Consider the following 20,477-nt stretch of genomic DNA (forward strand, 5'->3'; position numbering starts at 1 on the left):
GTTGTTCGCAATTGTTATTCGCAAAATAAAAGACTCCTGTGAGCTTTTCTTCTTCTGAATATCCGCGGTCTGCAATCAGGAAGTTAGGATCAGCAGCGCCCCCTGTCGCTGCTTATAAGGATAGACAACCGAATTCAAAATAATTCTACTAATCACTACAACAACGATAATAATAATTGTTGTTATTATTATTACATGAGGAGGAGGAAAGGAGAGTGCCAATATCAAACACATCTGTGACCAGTAAATAAAATATATATTTTTAAAAATCACAGAAAACAATGAAAACATACTAAGGCATATACAAACCCATAATTACAACATTATGAAAAAAATTTCAAATGTATTCCCAGGGAACTAATGACAATAAATTCTGTAATTACTGTAGAATTCAAATTGTTATATTACTAGTCACCAACACTGAAACGAACATGGAGAAATAGAGAAAAGAAAACACACATTCTTCAAGTGAAGCCAGATGACATAAATATCAAAGTAGAAACAAACTTCTGGTAAGTTTCTTAATAATAAAGGAAATATTTGTGTGTCAGGGAAGTACTGACATTGAGAAACATTCTCAGGAATAATTTAATTTTTGGACATGAAATAAATCACTGTGCAGCTGATGCAAGCATAAACCCATTTCAAGTTTTAAGATTGTAAAGGGTTCCCTTTCTGTCCATCTCACAGCTGGGTGTTGGGTCGGATCCAGCTGGTGGGGACCCACTGAGGCTCATCCTGTGATTTGTTCACTACCGTCAGTAGCTGGGCGCACGTGTCCTGCAGCTCATCATTCACAATGACGTGATCAAAGAACTGCCAATACTGAGCCTCGATCTTCTGAGCGGCTGCTTCCATCTCCTGCAAGTCTTCGTCCTGTTGGTAGTTCATGAGCAGGAATCAATAAGATGATTCAGAAACCACGGAAAATAGATTAGAATTTATGCTTTCTGAAAATCACCATTGATCAAATATGTGCTTTTATTTTGTAAAATATAAAAACTGGAAAGATCAGCCACATGTTACCACTGCTGTGAGCAGGTTGTGTCCTTTCTAAACAATGGTGAACTTCACCTGGAATGGGCGGTTGACATAATAGGTGGTGGTGATGTGGGCAGTTTTCCTGGACTCCCTGAGGCGCTCCAGTGTTGGTGGCTTCACATAGATGACGTAGGCCTTCAGTTCGTGAGTCCTGACTGCCTGAATGGCCTGACACAGATACAGATACAAGGTTTTGATGGAGATGGAGTGATCCCCAATGACCGATTTAAAATGATCTTCGACCTTTCACTGTTGTGGGACCACTATCAGAAAGGGTTACCATGACAACACCTCTGTCTCGTACTTACATTTGGCTCAATATCAATGACGCAGATCTTGCCGCTGCTCAGAACATCTTTCACTGACTCGATACTGGTGCCGTACAGATTTCCTTTGTATTCACCATATTCCAGAAACCTGCCGAACATACTTTTTTTTTTCAACCAGTCATCTGAAGGAGAATCAGCTGAAATGTGGCTTTAGTCTTTTAAATGAGGTGGAAACGAGGTCATTGGACTCCGCCTTCCTCCCAATAAGGCGTCAAACACATAGGAGGCGAGCGAGGAGGCGCCCACTCACCTGTTCTTGTAAATCATGCTGTCAAAGATCTCTCTACTGGTGAAGTGATAATCTCTGTCCGGCTCCTCGTAACCTTTTGGCGGTCTGGTGGTATCTGGAAGTTTGATAAAGCCTCAGCAAATCACAGTCACACAGCGATTCAAGATTTCCAGTGGATTCAGTCTCAAAGTGGCGCTACGTACGAGGCACCGCCCCCTGGAAGAGGCGAGGGTTCGTTTCTATCAAGCGCTTCCTCAGCTCATTCACTCCCACTCCAGACGGACCTGAGAGTTGGCAAAAACATGGCAAAAAATCATGGCAACTTTTCTGACAACCTAATAAATCTGAACCGGCTTGTGTGAACATCTGGCTACAAATGACATCATCAGTCAAAGATGGCTTCAGCCATATCAGGGATTTACTGTGTTTTTAAAAAGGAAGTAAACAGGAAGTAAACATTGACATGTCAGCACACATGTCCGTACCCAGCAGAGCAATCAGGCGATGAGCGTCGTGTGGGTGACGCTGGTAGCGCACTACCTCCTCATAGGGGACGTTCAGAGTGCTGCAGTTGCTAGGGCAACGGGTGTGGCCGGGTAGCTGAGTGGTGCTATAAAACCGTCGCCGACACAGACGAAGGCTGCGCCTGAAACCAGCTAACAGAGAATTCAAAAAGGTTCTTATCAGGCTTTACCTCAACAAACCCAATAAAATTCCACAGAAAAGATGCAACGAACGTTTGTGGGACAATCTAGAAAAGTGAGTATGTCACTTTCTAGTGATTAATCATGGGAGCTGGAGGCGAAGACGTACCTGAGAAGATGCCCTCAGAGTTGCTGCTGAAATCGTCGTTCTCTGGTTAAAGATGAAGGGAAGCAAATATAAACTCTCACACGTACAAGTGTCATCAACTGCGCCGCATATACGGAGTCCTAAAGATTAACATCTGATCACTTATTTGATCCAATATTTGCTGATAACAGGAGAGCAACAGAAGGTTGAATTGTACATAAAGGATGAAAGGGGATAACAAACCTCTGAGCAATTATATTTGTTTTATCAAAAACAATGAAAACATGAAATTTAAAGACTTTGAAACTCAATTCCAGGGTTTTCTCACCTTCTCTGAGCTCATCTGTGGGTTTGATGATGAGTTTAGATGGGGAAAAAAAAGATTCAGTAATTGTGAAAAGGATGAATGATTGACATCAGGGAACTTACCTACCAGATTCAAACGTCTCCTCGTCTGACCGGAGGAAACAGACAGTGAGAAAAGCCTCAAAACTCCACAGTTACTAAAACGAAAGGTGAGGTTTTACCTGCTTCCACGAATTTGTCGTCGATAGCCATCAAATCTTCTTCTGCAGGAACGAAATAGAGTTTCATCTCTGACTAGAAAAATCTCAGACGCAGAAACCTGTGCTTACCTTCCTCGACCGTGCTCACTTCAGTTAGCATGAAAGACAATGAAAAACTACTGAGTGGGCGTGGCCTTGGGCCTGTGATTGACATTTGAGCTGAAGTAGAGAGGCGGGGCTTACAGATCTGCATGCAGGCGTGAGGCAGGTAAGGCTGCGACCACCACAGCTCCCTCTGCTTCCTGTTAGCAACAGAAAAGAGTTCTTTGTTAGACCGTGTCACAGGTAAAAGCGTGTTATCTTTGTTTTTCCAAAAAAGCGCCAGAAGCTTTTATAACAACTCCAAACATGTCTCGGATCTCCTGCGTGGTTGGAGGCGTCTCGCACCGTTTGAGAAGACTGGACGACGGGATGAGGCCGGCGCAGCAGGCGTCGCTGGGAAGCTTCCTGGCCTGCCACCAGAGAGCGTCCGTCTGGTCCACAATCTCCAGGATGTCGCCTTTACTGAAGCTAATGCCGGCGTCAGCACACGGGATGGTCGGGTCCTGCTGCGGGTTGTAGTTCACCATGGCCCGGACGTACAGCTGAGGAGCCGGTCAAGAAAGGCGTGACGATGATGGAATAAGTGGATTGAAGCAGCTGGCGGGGAGGACGACCTACCATCATCTCTTGGTGAACCGGCCTCTCGGTGATGGGAACCACCTTGAACATGATGGTACCCTGTGACCTCGCTTGCTGGTTAAGAGACATCCAAATCCAATTTAGGAGACACAAAGCACCCGGTCCAATGCCTTTATTATAATTATTCATTATTATTTTTACCACAACATGAATGACTTGCTCAGGATCCATCCCACCCACAGAGAAACCGTTCACCTCGATGATTCTGTCCCCTGCGTGCAGCAGACCTAAAAAAGATGATTCTCCTGATTAAAAGGACGAAGCAGAGAGACGGCGAGCGGGACAGGACGCTCCAGGTGGCAGCTCACCGCTTCGATCAGCCAGGCCGCCGTGAATCACGCGGGCGATGAAAATCTCCCCGGTGATCTCGTGTCTCTTTATCGTTGCTCCCTGGAACAGAAGGAGGAAAAAAAGACAAACCTGTGGAACTCAAACCAAGCCACGCATCGGACCAACCGAGGATCTTTGATTCATGAAATGGAGACGAAGCAATCAAACACAGGAACGAATGGATGTGGCAGGTGAGCTGAGAGGGGAAAATGAAAGGTTGCCATGGGAAAAAAGCGGAACATGAACGTCAGTACCGCTGCAGGCGTCTGCAGGATCAGATTCCACTATCAGAACCCAAAGGTTGGTTCTTTAAGAAGCCCTCCCGTGTTTCAGGTCACCCTTCCTCCCTCTTCTGGAACTCAGCTGGAATTTGGTTTCCTGTTGGCGTTCCCAGTTGACCAGCTGGTTCTCTGAGACCTGGCCGGTGCTTCCTTGGAACGCCCAGAACATCTTGACTGATGGGTCAGGGAGAGAAGCTCCTGCTGGTTCTCTGGAAGTTCCTGGGCGGTGCCGTCTCTCTGGTTCACCAGAATCTGACTCTGGGAGCCAGCCAGGACGGACTGCAGCTGGTCCACCGCCCGTGTGAGGAGGTCCAAGGCCTGGCAGCTGTCGTGTACTGTGTCTGACAGGCGTTCCGTGGTGGCGGCCATCTTGTCACCAAGCACCTCGATGCTTCTGATGCTGCTCTCCATAGAGGTGGCAGCCAGCTGCACTGTGGTCCTCAGCTCATCCAAACTGGCCTGTTTGGTGAGCTGCACGCAGGCGGCCATGCGAGGAAGCTGCCTGGGACTCGGAGGAGCAGTGCGGACATGAGAAGTTCGAGGCCCTGGAGGCAAGGCTGTCAGACAGCACCGAGGTACGCTGGAGTAGCATGGAACATGGAGACATGCGGGAGACGTCCCAGGTCGGACTTCATCTCCACGGTCAAGCTCTGTCGTAACGTTGTCTGAAAAAAGAAAAACATCCGTAAGAACGAATGAAAAATGGGAGAAAAGTAAGACCCAGGCGAGCAGCTTTTCTCACCGATCAGAACAGAGCCAGACATCAAAGGTGCGGACCAGTTCAGGCTTTGATCCCAGATCAGATTGGAAGACTGACTGCTCTTATGACCGACAGGACTTTTGCTAATTGGCTTACAGCAGGGGAGGGGGCGTGGCCAAAGTGCTCCTGCCGACCCCGGCGGAGAGTTGCTGCCCGTACGAATGCGACACCGGGAATTCCTGACACGAGAGCTGGCCCTAAATGCACCGGTCTGACGGACTTTCTGCTGGGTCAGACGTCTCAGGGTGTCCCAGTGACTGTGGGACGAGCCACCCGGCAGTCTGCCTCTCTGATCGAAGGAAATGTTGAAATTAAAAGGCGGAGAAACTGCTGGTTAAAAAAAAAAAAAGAGATTTTCCTAATCTTGTTCCAGCAGGTACAGTATATTTAATTATTAAACCCTGTGGCAAAATGAGGAGGCGGAGTCAGAATAAAAGAGATTTCACCTGTGAAATCCTTCTGCCAAGAAACAAAATGCAGAATTAAATTAATCAAAGGGCAGGAGATAAATTCAAACATCAGCTCTCATCTGATCATCACAACAATGAACATAAAAAGAGCACTGAGGCGATCAGACATTAGATAAAAATCGATCCAATCTGACTGGAGCTGAAACCTTTATTTGCTGTGTGACCTCTTGCTCACCAGAGGCTGATTGTTCTTGACCAGACACACCGTCCTGGTGGCCTCTTCATCATCTGGCAGCTCATCAGGCATCGGAGGCAGAACAGGACCGTAGTCCCTCTGGGCCACCGTATCGTGAGCTGAGAGGAGAGCCTGTGAAACATTGGGAAGTCTTGCTTTTTAACCCACAGTCCATCTTCTATTTTAGCTTGTCAACTAATCTTTAAAGATATTTACAACTGTTTCAATAGGTAAAACACCAAATCTGAGTTTACAGTACTCTTATTTTTCTATTTTGGTCTAGTTTTGAAGTTATTTTTGGTGTTTTGACTCTCATGTGCTTCCCAGAAGAGAAAAACAAAGAAAATGGTCTTTTTTTATAATGAAAACACAGATTTACTGAATTTGGAGGGTTTCAAAACTCTTTTATGCTGCATCTTTTTTTACCCGAGCTCTTTCATATTGAAAAGTTCAAATGCAACCATTCTCCTGACCTGAAGGTGGGGCTGTCTCAGCAGATGGCAGAGTTCCTTGGCATCCTCCGAGCAGGCCTGTAACGCTCTGACATCGATCAGCAGCTGCAGCAGCCACAAACCAGATGATTTAAAAAAACATGAACAGAAGCAACAAAATGAAAGACGAGTGTGAGCGTCACCTGAAACAAAACTCCTGTAGCATTGTTCAACACCGGTGCTGGAGAGTCCCCCAGGAACCTCTGGAGACACTCATATACCTTAGAAACACAAGGTCGCGGTGTGAGAAGGTCCAATTTCAGCAGTCTGACCAACAAATTTACCATGACTACACATTCTTTTTTAGAAGAACAACACGAGAGGAGCTGCAGCAAAAGCACAGTGAAGAAGAAAGGATGGTTCTAGTTTACATTTCTGAGGCCGTGAACCCAGGGGAACCTGCAAATTTAACAAGAATAACAACAACAACAAACAACAACCCCAAAGGCGATGACAGACCTTGAGCAGTGACTGCAGCCACGAGGCGTTCAGGAGACTGTGGACCACATCTCCTCCATCGATGTCCAGACTGATAGACTGTCTCACCTCCTCAATCACATCTGTGAGGATCTGACGGAGACCTGCGGGGCGCACACACACACACACACACACACTGTAATTCTGGCAGCAGATCTCAGCAGAGGTGTCAGGCAGCCACTGACCTTCCTCCCCCAGGTCACAGTGGGGGTTTAACAGCTGAGCTTCAGCTGCCTGCCTCATGGTCATCTGACCTCTGACCTTCAATCTGCAAAAACACGAAAAACCCTGAGAGTGCGCCGGAGAATCTGCATCACAAATTGACTGATGTTTAAATTATTTAGAGCGCTAAATGTTATAAAAACGGGAAAACACCAGAAACGGTGTGACGGAGCAGCACGTCACTGCTGTGGAAATCTGTTTTACACGCTCTAAACATGTAAATAACATTTTTCACACGCACAAATACACGAATGTCTGCAAACCCTTAAATATGTAACTTCCCTAAACCAAGCTAGGAGTGAGACTCTTTCTTTTCTAGTGTATCTCAGTATGACAGCACCATAATCTCCCATCGCAAGCGTAAAGAAACGTGGAGGCTCCTGTAATTACAGATGAGGGAGGATTCTGATATCTCTGATGTCCCCATCAGTCATCATCGTCATCTTCATCACAGCCTCTCTTTCCCAAATCTTACCTTTGCCGGTGAGCTCCTGCAGAAATCAGCGGTGACGACAACTGAAGCGCTCCAGAGAGGCCGAACAAACCAACGATTGCATGGAGCTGCAAGAACAGGAGAGTGCGGATTGTAATCTCTCCAGATCCCGCTTAATCCCAGGACAAGTGAGCTGCAGGCTGTGGCTGCCGGTTCCACCCCTCACCGCCTGGCCTTCTCCTCTGCCGCCAAATCGTCTTAACTCCTTCACGCAGGAGGAAGAGATGCAGGTTTCCAGGTCAAACTCAACTGAGTCGGTCCCCGATGCTGTTGAATTAGGACGCATCGCCGCGAGGATCCAGAGAAATTCTCTGCAGATCAAACTTTTTCCCTCGCAGGTCGTCTTTTGAAACGCAACTTCGATCCTGCACGAACACGAAATTAAGAAGAGTCGCTGTGAGCGCTTCATCTTGCATCTCCATCATCCGCCGCTCAGCAGCTGGAGGCGCCACGCTGTTACCAGGTAAAGGTAATAAACGGAGGAACACTGTTTTATGTGGCAAAAAAAAAACATGAAATAAAAAGAGACGGAGGAACTATCACCACCCATAGCAGGTTTATTTTTGCGTCACATTCAACCTGACAGAAATAAAAGTCTTGGACCAAACCCATCACTTTAAACGCTGCGTGCTTCGCGTGTTCCGAGTCAGTGTAAAAATGTCAGTGTGGCAAAAACGATTTAAAAACGGTTCTGTCCGTTTTAGCAGGAAAAAAATGTGTTAAACTGAGAGTTCTGTGATCCCACCTTTTTATAGCCGGACAATCAGAAAAGGAGTAAAGAGCTCATTCATCCGTCTAAGCCTTCAGATAACCTGCATGAGCTCTCAGAAATGGTTTTAAAAGCATCAACAGATGGTGCAGAGAAACGATGGGAGAGTGAAGCCGGGTTCTGTTGGAGCGCCACCTGCAGCCGCTTCTGAGTGGATGTGCGTCGCTGTCCCATCAAAGTTCTGAACATTACCACAACATTCTGATTTTTCCTCCCTGGATTCACAACGAAAATAAAATCTAAAAAAAATAACATTTTGAAGCTCTAGAATAATAACTGTACTCTCTGAATCTTACTCAACATGAACAAATACTGAAGTGAGCATAATTACTACGATACTTCTTAACTCTGATTCATATCACAGCACGATGTACGAAACTCGTACCTTAAACATTCAGACAGACTTTACGAACCAAACGCAGCTCAAAAACAGACGTCATCTCGTTCACAATAACCTTCATGTCAGATCTAAAATATTCAACAGATCTCAAGTCTGAGAACATTCACAAGTCCGTGGTTACGAGGTCATTAAAGTGGCCGTGTCTTCAGAGCGGCCGCCTGCAGCTTGTTACCATCCTCCGCTTCCGAGTGGCCGTGACGCCAGGGCTGAGGGGGACTTTACGTGATCTTCTCGTGTTGAATCTGGTAGTAACAAGCCTGAAACACAGCAGAATCCTGCGTTCAGGCATGTAAACGGTGAAACGGTGCCGTCGTCATGTCAACAGAAACCCTGTTACAACACCTTGAGTGTGGTGAACATGATGCCGTGCTCGCCATGCTGGACACAGGGGTCCATCAGGTCTTCAATCAGACTGACCTCCGACCCCAGGTTCCTGATTCTGAGGACCAAATGAAACATTTTCAGCAAAACTTCTAGATCTGATTTAAACGATCACAAAGAAATCAGATCTTTATCAGTAAATCATTGAAGACAAATCTTTGACACGTGTGGGAGTCAAAGTGAGAATCTTCACTTTTTCCTATCTTTGCTGTCCAGTGCTTCGAACACGTGTCATTTATTAGTCTCTTTTTTAAATTTTTTTAGTTTCAACTATCTTTTAGGGGGGTTGCTGACCGTGCACGCAGCACCACATAGAGGAAAACAGGAAACAGGTCATCCATTGACCACAGGAAGTCCTGCTTCAGCAGGGTTTGAACCTCCTGTGTGATCTCCTCAAAGGTGAGCTGAATCACTTGCAGCTTGTCTGATGGCGTGAACGTCGTACTGAAAAACAACAGCAAAGAGACTTTTGGGACATGTTGTTGGGTCACACAATGTGAATGTGACTATTGGGGGCTGCTTGTCCAACACTGCACACCAACAGAATCGGAATAAATCGGAAACCTGATCTGCTGAAGAGTTTCCACAGCCGAGGAGAAGCAGAGATCTTTGGTGCTGGACAGAACCTGGAGCACGGGCAGGTGCACGGGCACACACACACATACACACACGCACACACACACACAAAGACAGACTGTTTTATTTCCAGCCCTAATACTACAATACAATGAAGCCATAAAATCCTCTAACGTCCCCAATTTGTTTTCCAGATTAACACCTGAGCTGAATTCCTACCTGCTGCTTTTCCTGCAGTGTTGCTATGGAAACAGGCCAAAATTTCCTGATGGGAAAAGGAAACATTTCCAGTTCAATAATAAAGCTATTTTTTTACTCTTTCCAGGATTTCAGTTGTTGTTCTCATTCATGTAGAAAACATGCAAAAGCTATATTGAAGAAGATTTCTAGAGACTGGTAACCTACCGCTGGACACCCAGGAAGGCCAGCAGGGCGTGGTCAGGCTGCTTATTGAGGCGAAGGACACAGTCCCAGTACACGTCATCATCACGCTCACTGTCCAGAGCGTAGAGCGTGAAGAGTGGTGGGTAGAGCCGAGGCAACAGGATAGGAAGCAGCAGAGAAGAGCCGCTCACCACAACCCTGGGAAAGACCAGCTCTTTAAAGACCTCTGAGGAGCACCAAGGCCTCCAGCCCTCATCCCCACCAGTATTTACCCTGGTTTTGCTGCCAATACTGGAGTATCAGATGCGTCTTGCTCTCTCTGCTCTTGGACGCTGGTGTTCACATCTGGAATTAGACCGCCTTCTTCTGGCAGCTCTGGGAAAAGAAGCCTACAGAGAAGGTGTTGATGTTTAGGATTTGTTCCCATCCATCCAGTTTCTAACCACTTTTGCTCTGCTGGGGGCGGAGCCGATCCCAACCGCCTTCGGGCGAGAGGCGTGGTCACCCTGGATGAAACGCCTCCTCAAAAAGCCAAACAACCACTGGCGTTTACTATAGACTTTTTCTGTTGCGTGTGTTCATCATGCATAGTTATGGTTACAGACAACAAATAGCATGTACACTTTTAACTTTACATTTACTAAATAACATCCCAGTCCTTAAAAAAAACAAACCAGATGAAATCAGTTTGAATCTCTCTACCGGACAATCTGGAAGATTCGGTTCAGGTAAGACTTGATCTCCTTCACGGCCTGAGGTAACAGTCGGCGGTTCGCTCCAACACCGACGTAGGTCATCCGATAGACCGCGACTAGAGTCTCCAGCAGCCGACCGAGAGGGTGCAGCGGGGTGTCGCACGCCTGGAGGTTGAAACCAGAAGTAGGTGAATACTTCCGAATTGTGCTCACAACATTGCTGATGTTCCTTCATGCTTTGGTGTTGACGGTTCACCTTGATGAGGTAGAGGCGGATGGCGTCGTATCTCTCAGCGGTGATTGGTCCAGAGTGACGGGGGATGACCTCCAAGCTCTCCAGAAGCTTGCTTTGACTTCGAGAAAACATATCGTGACTGGGACACAAATCACATTTAAGATAGACTGGTGAACGACCACACAGGTAGTACTTTAGCAGCATTTCCCTGTGGACGGGAAGAGTCGGACTACCTGTCTAGGATGTGTTTGCGGTTGCTGGTGAGGGCTGCAGAAATGTTCTCCCAGGCTTTCTGGTTCTCTCTCTGCCCGGGTTCTTCACAGCCCAGCTGGCTCCAACACTCCTCAAACACAGACCGCCACTTTTCCTCCGCACACACACACAGACGACCCAGCTTCCTGCCGCATCACACACAGGTAAATGAGGAAGGTTGTTTGGTTTGTACAGTTTGGATCTCTGCACACTCACAGGGGATGGGCCGTGTCCTTGTCAGTGTCAAACAGGTGTGGTTTGAAGTAAGAGCCTGTCACTTTGAGGCCAGAGCCCCACTCGCCGCTGAAGGAGCCATCCAGGTAGTCAGAGTTCGCCATGGTCAGCACACCCTACGTGAGCGGGACGCGCTTGAATATTATGTATACGCTTTTTATGACATTTCTTTAATAGGACAGGATATTCAGGGTGCTGGACATTAAACATTTTTGGGGATTTAATCTGGGTCCATTGCTCACCTTTCCAGAGAGAGTCCAGTCATCAGAGAATTCGCCCTCGTACATGGTGTCATCCTCAGAAACCAGGATACCCGTGCCCTAAAAACAGTGTTAGCGCCTGGTCAGCAGAGGTCACTGTTCATGCAGAGGATCAAACTTTATGCTTCATTTCATCATCAGCAACAACAACAGCAAAATCTGGAGCTCCTTGACAACACATCATCTGTCCATTAAGAATGTGCTCGGCACTCTTTGACATGCTGTTGTATCAACCCGTACTTGACTTAGACAGATTCTTCTAGGCTTTTCTCTGCACTGATAGTCAGCACTTAGTTTAAATAGGCGGTCACAACCTCATGCTTGGTAAAGCCAGAGCGGCTCACAAGGCGTCCTCAAAGTGCTCCTAGCACGTTTTCCACACTGTAACACATTTGTCTGTTTCTCTGACACATTTTTCATCTGAATGCATTTTCTGCTTTTTTAGAAAGGGTCCCCTCATTAAAAGCAGGGAGAAGGCAGGGTACCATCATCTTATTCTCTTTGAAGGTTCCTTCGTAGTACAATCCAAACTGAGTGACCACAACGCCGGTGCCGTGCCGCTGGTTATCCTGCCACATGCCCATGTACTTCTCGCCTCTGGAAGGAAAACACATAAAAAGAAAACGCATAAACATGCAACCTGTGCAGCAACATATAGTCGTTTAGATCAGACAATCTTAACATTTAAAAAGCATTTCAGCAACTCCGCTGCTGGTTGGAGCAAACATACTTTGTGATGTCATCAAAGACTCCATAGCCGGCTTTCTTGTCCTGGAGCCACTGGCCAATAAAGACACTGGGGGATGATGTGTTAAGTTTGCCACTGCGGAGCATGCCGTGACCGTGTCGCATGTTGTCCTGAAAGGATCCGTCGTAGACTTCACCGTTCGCATATCTGCAGACACGCACAGGACAGTTGTTCAACATAAAACTGCTGGAGGAGGACACACATCTGCACCTTATCCAATAGCCGCCATTCTAAAGCTGCTTACCTGTACGTTCCAAGGCCGTGCATCCTGCCATCCTTCCAGTGACCTTCGTAGAAATCACTCTTGCTTAGCGTCTTATTGGGAGCGATGAATTCACCAAACCTACATTGAAAAACAAGACAGAATCAGCAGCCTGTGCTTGTTGTAAACATTGATGCAGCAAAGAGAATAATAATGGATAGAAGCTCACCCATCTTCTAAGCCATTCTTGAATGTTCCAGTGTATATTCTCCCATCAGGCCATTTTAACACTCCCCTAAAACAACCAATCCAGCTCAATATTCCATATTTTCAACTGAATGTTATCTCCGAGCGTGCCAGTCCAACCTTCCATTGGGTTTTCCAGCGCACCAACTTCCTTCGTATGTGGCGTCTCTCAGCCGTCCCTCCTTGTAAAAGGTGTACGATGCAGTTCTGCAGACAGGAGGTTCCACTCTTTGGCCCAAGCCGGTGATGACAGGCGCCCCGTCCTGCCCTGAGCCGCTCAAGGCCTGATCCACCGCCTGTTGAATGGAGCGAAGCCACTTGGTCTAGAACCCAAAACAGATGCAGTTCTTAGACCTTTTGATCATTCAGACTGAGAACCGTCCCGTCTGGAACAGATGAAACAAGCTGGATAAGAATGATGAAGATAAAGATGTGGCTGATGATCATTTGGCCAACACGGTTCTGACATGAGCGGGAATGTCTGCTGTTTCCTGATGCTGTGACTGTCGACAGGAGCAGAAGATGAATTCTGAGCTGTATACATCTATAATCTGCTCTCAGTGACGATGAGCAGAAACAGACATATGAAGACAAATCCATGAATTCTGTACAAAGTCTTCATCATACCCTCAAAACCAGTCAGGTTAATAGTGATGATCCTCTGTCCAAATAGTCCAGCATATATTTACAGACAGGATTGTGTATTTACCTTGTCCATCGGGGACAACGCCAGCAGGGTGAAGGTCTCTTCTGGTGTGATGACCTTCAGCCCATATCTGCACACAAATACACACACGGGTCTCTCTATCACAGCGACAACATGTGGTCCACACAACCCAAATCCTACAACAACATTTCTACTTTCCTTTAAAATACATAATGAACGAATCCAAAATTAATTCTAATTCTGTACTTATGTCAAACATTTATTTTCTGTGGTTGAGCAGACTTACTGGCCAGTGTTTTCTTCTGGGATGGATTCCACCCACAGTGTGGTCAAAGGGAACACGTGATGAGTGGAGAACTGGGGGTGAAGAAAGAAAGAGAGGGAGAAAGACAGACAGACAATAGTTGAAATATTTGATTTTTGCCATAAATGAATAATTGGAGTGACTAAAAATAAAGTAAAACAGACCTCAAAAACAGTAAAAAGGGAAAATTTGACACCAAATACAAGGATGCACGGAGGAAAAAGGAGAATAAAATGGGATTAAAATGACAGAATATTAGAACAAAAGGGAGAGGGACGGAGACAGGTAGAGCGAGAGAGACGGAGGTGAAGTCCAAATGGCAGTTGGCTGCATACTTACAAGGTTTTTAGAAGGCACCACACCCTGACAGCACGGAGGAGAGCACATCAAAGGTGTAAGCAGAGAAGAAGAGAAGTGTGACGTGCCAAAGCTGGAGCGTGCGGAAGTGCGCTGCTCACCTGTGCGTGCACCAGGGCGTCATTGAATAGGATGAACCAGTTGACGGAAAATCTGCCGGCATTCTGCAGGGTCAGAGCTTTGTTGCTGCTCTCGCAGATGAGCCGGCGATGAGGCGTCTTCAGCGAGTCCTGCCGACACGACAACAACCGTCATCTACGTGTGCGGGCAGCGCGGCTGGACATGGTGCCCAGGTAACTTTACCGTCATCTTGCCAGGGAAGCTCTTCCAGAAATGGAACGTGTATTCAACCTCTTTTCTCCTCCTCTTCAGCTGGACAGCCAAAGCTTCGAACTTAGAGGAGCTGTCCTGCAGCCTCTGGTACTCGGGGGACGTCTGAGCGCAGAAAATCTAATATTATCGCTGCGTTACAAGACTTGTGCTCGTGACATCACCAGCATCACCCACCACTTCAAAGCAGGTGGCCAGTTTGAGCAGCAGCCGGCTGTATTCTGGAAGATGCTGAGTCGGGAGGTAGAAGAGGGCCACCAGGAGGTCAACCATGGAGATGTTGTCCTCGCTGCACTCCGACAGCCTCTGAAGCAGCTCGGGACTCTTCCCAAAGAAATCGCTGGAAAAACATTTACTTCTGCAATAAATCCAAAACTGTGTTTCGCGGGGTTTCCAAATTCAGAAAAATATTAAACTCACAGCGACGGTTTGGTGAGAATCTGGAAGCCTCCCATCGCATGTAGGTTGCCCACAGCACAGCAGTATCTGAGGAACGACATGAGACAATTGAGGGCAGAAATATCCACACACACACAGAATCTTCAGGAGGAAACTCCCAAACCTGCTGCACTCACTGGAAGTAGGAGTCAAGGAAGAGGCTGGTGTGGTCGAGAACCAGCAGGCTCCTCACGCTCCGGCTCCGGCGAACGTTAGCGGTGAGGCTGCTGGCATGCTGCCCTGTCAAGTGGCACAAGAGGCTGAAGCGGCCTGCCAGTGTCTGCAGGAGCCCGAGGGCCACCTTCCCCAGGGCTGAACTCAGAGATTCTGCAGAGGAACCAGCAGATGAGACGTTCTGATTCTGTCTGGGATGATTCTGAGGACCTCCCGACAGTCTCACCCAGCTCCAGTAAGGGCCGTATTATCTGCGTCTTGATGTTGCACAGCCTCCAGTAGAACTTCCGCTCGGAAGACGCCAGCTCGTGGAGGCTGGCGATGAAGCCCATCACGTTCCTGTCGGACAGCGCTGCGCACCGCTGGCCGCCCGCAAACACGCTGCTCACGTATCGCAGCTGGAACAGAGGACAACCGAACTGACCGTGTCTGCTGCGAGGCCCCTCAGAGGCAAAAAGATTCAATCCTCATCACATCAAGATCTTTAATCGCGTGTTTATTCCTGTAGGTTTTTTTTATCACCACAGGGCGACTGAGAACTTGCTCTATTAAAACTATTAACTTCCATTCCTGCTATTTTTATCTTCTTGTTCAACTCCTGCAATCGGAGTGTTGGACCTAAATGACATATTTGCACGGTCACAGAAGAGGAGTTTATCAGCTGCTGTGGTCTCACATTCATGCAGAATGGCAGCAGCACAGGCTGCTTGGTGTAGCCTCCTCCTTCCACCAGCTGCTCCTCCTCCTTTCCTGCCTCCAACTGATGCTGCTCTTTGGTGCAGACCTCCTCCTCCACCTCCTCCTCCCCCTCCTTCACCTGCTGTCCACTGTAATAGATGATCGGCTGAACGCAGTCACCATCAGCAAGCAGAAGTGTATGTTTCTCTCCAGCAGCCATGTCCCAGACTCGGATGCCCTCTGAGAGCTGGGGAAGACAATTGCACTTCAATATGTTCTTTCTGACCAGGGAGTGACCTCGCTTTTGAGTCTCACCTTTGCCAGTCGGGGGACGGTGCTGGGTGACTCCATGTGTCCCAGCTGACCACAGCTGTTGTTTCCCCATGAAAACACCTGGACAGAAAATCCCTTAGAGATTGATGTTGCGTCTCTAGACAGGCGTAATCAGTCGTCATCATCCCTGAGCTCATCTGCATACCCTCCCCCCCTTGGGTCACAAGCAAATGGAACACACACCTCTGACTGCGCAGTGAGAGCGAGGGAATGATGAGCACCAGCCGACACTTGAACAACCTCCTTATTGTTTAGACTCTTGATGCACAGCGGTTGGGACCTACACACATCAACACACTTATTTTCCAACGCCTTATTCCCGTGCAGTTGGGGAGGGGGTTAAAGACAATCTTTCTCATACCTCGGCAGGCAGTCTCCCTGGCCCAGCTGTCCGTGCTCACCGCGTCCCCAGCTCCACACCTCTGTCTGCAGGCTAGGAAAAACCTCCTGTGCTTCGGGTAGCACACCTTCCAGTGGAATCAAAGCACCTGTACGCATCCTGTGACGACCGGCTTTCCTCAGAAGCCTCGGAGACACTGCGTGTACGGAAACAGAAATAAGGCTACGGAAACAGAAATAAGGCTACTATTGTCACTATTTGGGGGCTATAGGTAAAAAAGTGTTTGTAACAATAGAGCAAAAAAAAAAATTACAAGTCACCCTGTGAGAGGAGTCCTGGGAGAGACAGGCGGCGCCGCAGACCTTCACCATCTTCCTCATGGATGTCCCCCGTGCTTGAGCTCTTTTTAGCCTGTACTGAGTCATCCTGCCAGAGGGGCTCCCCTGTTTTATTCTGGATGAATCCCACTGGCAAACCTGTTCGGACCGCTCCAGACGGGAGGTAAAAGTTCATCATCTTCCTTAAGGATAGCGCCTCATAGGTGGAGGCAACTCGTTCCCCCACGGCTGAAGCGCAGGACGCCACCAGGTTGTTGAGCATGGAGCTCGGGGTGGAAGCAGTGAGACCTTTTGTCGATGGCTGCAGGAAACACAGGGCGGAATTAATCAAATGAACAAAAACCAAATGCCTGCCTTTTTATGGCTGTTAGCAACAGGCCGTCGCTCACCAGCAGAGCATGCAGACCGCTCTTCACCTCGTGCTTGGCCTGCATGTTGTCCGACAGCTTCTTTAGGTAGTCTTTGACAGCCTGTTCATCAGGATACAGAGAACTCCTCAGGCCTGGAACAACACTGCCTCCGGACTGAGCCGAGTCTGGCCCAGAGTTCTCCGCCTCCAGCTGAGGGTCACTGGAGTCTTCGGCACCTCCAGCAGACGCTGGCATCTGTGGTTGAGAGGTATTTGGAGTTTGGGAGGGGAGAGCTGGCTCTGAGGGTGACGTTTTGATGGGCCGTGTAGGAGTGAACGCTTCCAATGCAGCCTCTTCCTTGTTGCGTTCCACACCAAGTGCACAATAATGAGAATCGGAGATGATGACATGGTCCTCCTTGTCAGTCATTGTGTACAAGAGCTGGTTGCACTGTCTGCATTTATCCACAGGGGGATGTTGGACGTCCTGTTGGCCCAGGCAGCGAACCAGGGCCAGACTGTGCTCAGCCCCGCAAGCCACCTGCAGCACATAACGACCCGCCAAATGTTCAACCCTCTGCGGCTTCCACACAGGAAAGATGGTGGTATTGAGGCCCAGCTGGCAGCCGCTGCCCCAGGCCCACACCTCCCGCTGGGCTGACAGCGCCAGGGTGTGCTGCTCCCCACAAGCCAGCTCCAGAACTTGGACTGTTTGTGGAAGACTATCGGCTGGGTCCAGTAGAGCCACTGGCGTGGGGTTGGGGATGGTCTTTAGACCGGACAGGCCACACTGACCCGAGCCATTGTCCCCCCACATGTGGACACCGCCGCTGTCTGTCACCGCGCCGCTGTGGTAGCTGCCTGCCGCGATGGCGACGACCTGCTGCCCGCTGAGTGAACTCTCCAGGGTGAGTTTCTCCAATACCACTCCTTGACTCTGTTTCCATGGCAACTGACCAAAACTGTAGACTTGTCCTCCTAGAATGTAAAATTATTCCAAATGTAAAACTGTGGCTAAAGCAGATATTATTTCGGAAATGTGTTTAGGTGGAATTCTCAAAGTAAAGTTACAAATCTGCTTTTCAAAGAGGAAAAGGAATCACAATAAACATTTCTAAAGCAGGAAAAAGGTGTAAATATTGGCATAAAGCTCCCTAAAATTATACTCAAATACAGTATTCCAGTAACTATACTGAGTTTTTTCCAGCTGGAATCAATTAAAAAGCCCAAGAAGTCAGAAATAAAAAATGTAAGACATTTCACACCCAGAATTATAAAAGAACAGAGGGTACCTTCCACGAGTAGGAGGCCGTGATATGTGCCCAGTGCAACCTGGAGGACAGGCCTGGACAGTAATGTCCTTTCTGGTGTGACGCTGCATGAGTAACCCTTCCAGATGTGGAGCAGTCCTCGCTCTCCACCGCTGTCATCCCCAGAGCTAAGTTCCATCCAAAAACAAGCAGAGGAGATAAAGCCTGTTAGCAGCTTAAAACCAGAAACAATGACACACTGTCCACAGGGGGAGGGAGTGACACATTAAGACTCCATTAGGCACACTATTCATGAATCTATTCCAATCTCACTGAAGCTCCTAAATGCATCACTGTCTCGAATACGAGTACCGGTAATTAATAAGAAAAGATTTTAGCCAAGAATATGTCACAAAATGGTGGAAGAAAATGCCTGTGCTAAGGAAACAAGGGAGGGCGAAGGGACAGAAACCACTCCTGATAAGAAGAACTTCTGACTTCAGTTTAAGATTGAAGTTTAAAAAAAAAAAAAAAAGACTGGAGAGAACAAATGCAAAACGATTAAATGTGTGTGCAGCAGATTCGTTCAGTTGTGGTGTCCCGCTTCCTCCTGGGGAGAAGCACAAGTTTAGCGAGCGAAAGCAGAAATGAGCCGGGGGCCACATCACATGTTGGCCACATCCAGCCTAGAAACAGCGAAAACCATCCAGAGGACCCTGAACACACTGACCTCTTCCTCTGGGTTTCCATCGAGGGGGCTGATCCTCTATCAGCATGTCATACTGACATACAGGACTTTACACAGACCTGCAATCAAAACACGCCATGATCATCAGAGAAGACAGTCAAAGCTGTTTACTTAATAACTTCTATTATTTAGCTGACCTCAAGTCTAATAGCCTCGATTGAAGGACACAAATATTAGAAAATCGACTCGGAATTAAGAAATGTCAAATGATATGCCACTTGTCTCTGCGTGACCGGCTCATGCGGCTCTATTTTCTGGTGATTGACGAGCGTTCCCATGTTTACGCCTCTGCAGCTGGCTGCTACCCTGCTAGCCGCTGTTAGCATTAGCCAACGCTGCCGTCTGTCAACGGGGCTACAAACGTGACTCTCTGTTTGGTTTGACTGGCCATTTATAAGGACATTTCTTACCAAGGTCCTCTTCGCGTCACTGTCGGAAGCGCTTAACAAGAAAGTGGAGCCAGACATTTAGCGTTTGCGATGTTGAGCTGTTACATGCGGGATAAATAATTCGCGTCAGACTCGGAGCTTGCCGCCATAGATCGTCAACAGTGTGATGCTCGGCCATTATCTTACCCGCCAAGGCAGCCCCACAGACCGCAGCCGAAGATCGTCAACTGGGTGATGATCGGGCGCGTTTGTTCTCAACCACCGTTGAGATGGATGTATGGATATTATGTTATTGTGTTTGCAAATGTGAAAAACATTCGATAGAATCTCGGCTTTTTGTACAATGTTCTTGTGCAATTTCATTCAAAAAGAAATGAAACGATTATTGTGTCAAATTATGTCGTTGTTCGACAAGACAATGACGTCACAGGCATAGTTTTCTCTGTAGCTCGACTTGAAGTACAGTAGTGGTCAGGAGAGTTCCAGAAATAATAAATTCAACACCATGACAAATATCGCTCTCTCTCTCTCGCACACGCACACACACACACACACACACACACACACACACACACAGAATTGCAGACATCCAACAGCTGATCTCTGAGACACTTTGGAGTCCTTAGGTCTGAAGAACGTGGACCTGCATGTCTGTCAAACAAGGACACAGAGATGCTGGTGTCGGTTCTCAGTCCTCCAGGGGGACAAGGTTTTGTTTTACTTTTACTTAGCTGTTAATATCGGAAGTTAAAAAAAGGAAATGTGTCTATTTTTTTTTATATCCAGAAAATGAAACATATTTTGCAAATTACCCAACCAGCCTTTCCTGGTTGGAAACTTTTAGCAGGTCCTGAATTAGTAACGCAGTTGCTACAAGCCCGTTTACTTTAGCCAGTGAGGCTATGGTGCACCAGCATGTTGTTCATTTTATGTATTCATTTTAGTTTTGCTGTAGCTTGGTCAATAACTAATTTATTCAACTTGATACACTTCCCCCTTATTACCACAGACACAACATTTCTTAACTTGCTCAACCTTATAGAACTCCAGAATTCACAGAATT

The 20,477-nt window shown here is 47.4% G+C and overlaps 2 protein-coding genes across 10 annotated transcripts; both read right to left on the reverse strand.

The window, feature by feature from the left end:
* Positions 1-208: 208 nt before the first annotated feature.
* mpp4b (MAGUK p55 scaffold protein 4b) lies at positions 209-7,783 on the reverse strand. Of its 2 annotated transcripts, XM_029840376.1 has the most exons (22): positions 7,320-7,783; positions 6,808-6,890; positions 6,605-6,726; positions 6,289-6,366; positions 6,128-6,211; positions 5,655-5,786; positions 3,947-4,028; positions 3,780-3,865; positions 3,618-3,692; positions 3,345-3,541; positions 3,141-3,199; positions 3,027-3,044; positions 2,919-2,960; positions 2,825-2,845; positions 2,720-2,734; positions 2,413-2,454; positions 2,085-2,255; positions 1,803-1,883; positions 1,621-1,714; positions 1,350-1,458; positions 1,075-1,209; positions 209-876 (listed from the first exon to the last, which is right to left on the reverse strand). In XM_029840376.1, exons 2-22 carry the CDS (start codon positions 6,869-6,871, stop codon positions 685-687), a joined length of 1,899 nt encoding a protein of 632 aa, XP_029696236.1. In that variant the 5' UTR covers positions 6,872-6,890; positions 7,320-7,783; the 3' UTR covers positions 209-684. The 2 variants fall into 2 exon arrangements, with proteins under 2 accessions (XP_029696236.1, XP_029696237.1); XM_029840377.1 differs by lacking the exon at positions 2,825-2,845.
* Positions 7,784-7,871: 88 nt separating this feature from the next.
* On the reverse strand, positions 7,872-19,875 carry als2b (alsin Rho guanine nucleotide exchange factor ALS2 b). 8 transcript variants are annotated; one of them, XM_029840424.1, is made up of 35 exons: positions 19,436-19,875; positions 19,008-19,084; positions 18,320-18,465; positions 17,095-18,005; positions 16,661-16,979; positions 16,362-16,536; positions 16,184-16,280; positions 15,983-16,060; positions 15,666-15,914; positions 15,216-15,387; positions 14,953-15,142; positions 14,798-14,863; positions 14,555-14,735; positions 14,351-14,482; positions 14,149-14,277; positions 14,030-14,053; positions 13,673-13,743; positions 13,429-13,495; positions 12,840-13,042; positions 12,703-12,768; positions 12,516-12,614; positions 12,254-12,418; positions 12,009-12,120; positions 11,506-11,583; positions 11,246-11,379; positions 11,011-11,175; positions 10,799-10,916; positions 10,550-10,707; positions 10,120-10,236; positions 9,869-10,045; positions 9,683-9,728; positions 9,452-9,513; positions 9,182-9,331; positions 8,849-8,945; positions 7,872-8,763 (listed from the first exon to the last, which is right to left on the reverse strand). In XM_029840424.1, the coding sequence occupies exons 2-35, from the start codon at positions 19,025-19,027 to the stop codon at positions 8,725-8,727; spliced, it is 5,013 nt and encodes a 1,670-aa protein (XP_029696284.1). In that variant the 5' UTR covers positions 19,028-19,084; positions 19,436-19,875; the 3' UTR covers positions 7,872-8,724. The 8 variants fall into 8 exon arrangements, with proteins under 8 accessions (XP_029696284.1, XP_029696282.1, XP_029696278.1 ...); XM_029840422.1 differs by having other exon boundaries at positions 10,799-10,895; positions 17,068-18,005; positions 19,436-19,874; XM_029840418.1 differs by having other exon boundaries at positions 17,068-18,005; positions 19,436-19,874.
* Between the last annotated feature and the right edge of the window lie 602 nt (positions 19,876-20,477).

This window comes from Takifugu rubripes, chromosome 8 (assembly GCF_901000725.2).
Source record: "Takifugu rubripes chromosome 8, fTakRub1.2, whole genome shotgun sequence".
Classification (NCBI taxonomy): Eukaryota; Metazoa; Chordata; class Actinopteri; order Tetraodontiformes; family Tetraodontidae; genus Takifugu; species Takifugu rubripes.

Excerpts from the sequence above, each read along its gene's own strand:
- mpp4b (XM_029840376.1), bottom strand. The coding sequence starts at position 6,871 with ATGACCATGAGGCAGGCAGCTGAAGCTCAGCTGTTAAACCCCCACTGT. Across the intron at positions 1,715-1,802 it reads CTTCCAGGGGGCGGTGCCTC|ATACCACCAGACCGCCAAAA; the intron begins GTACGTAGCGCC and ends TCAAACTTCCAG. Across the intron at positions 877-1,074 it reads ATGTCAACCGCCCATTCCAG|GACGAAGACTTGCAGGAGAT; the intron begins GTGAAGTTCACC and ends AACTACCAACAG.
- als2b (XM_029840418.1), bottom strand. The coding sequence starts at position 19,027 with ATGGAAACCCAGAGGAAGAG. Across the intron at positions 16,281-16,361 it reads CAGGGAGACTGCCTGCCGAG|GTCCCAACCGCTGTGCATCA; the intron begins GTATGAGAAAGA and ends TGATGTGTGTAG. Across the intron at positions 9,514-9,682 it reads CACTGCAGGAAAAGCAGCAG|GTTCTGTCCAGCACCAAAGA; the intron begins GTAGGAATTCAG and ends CCCGTGCTCCAG.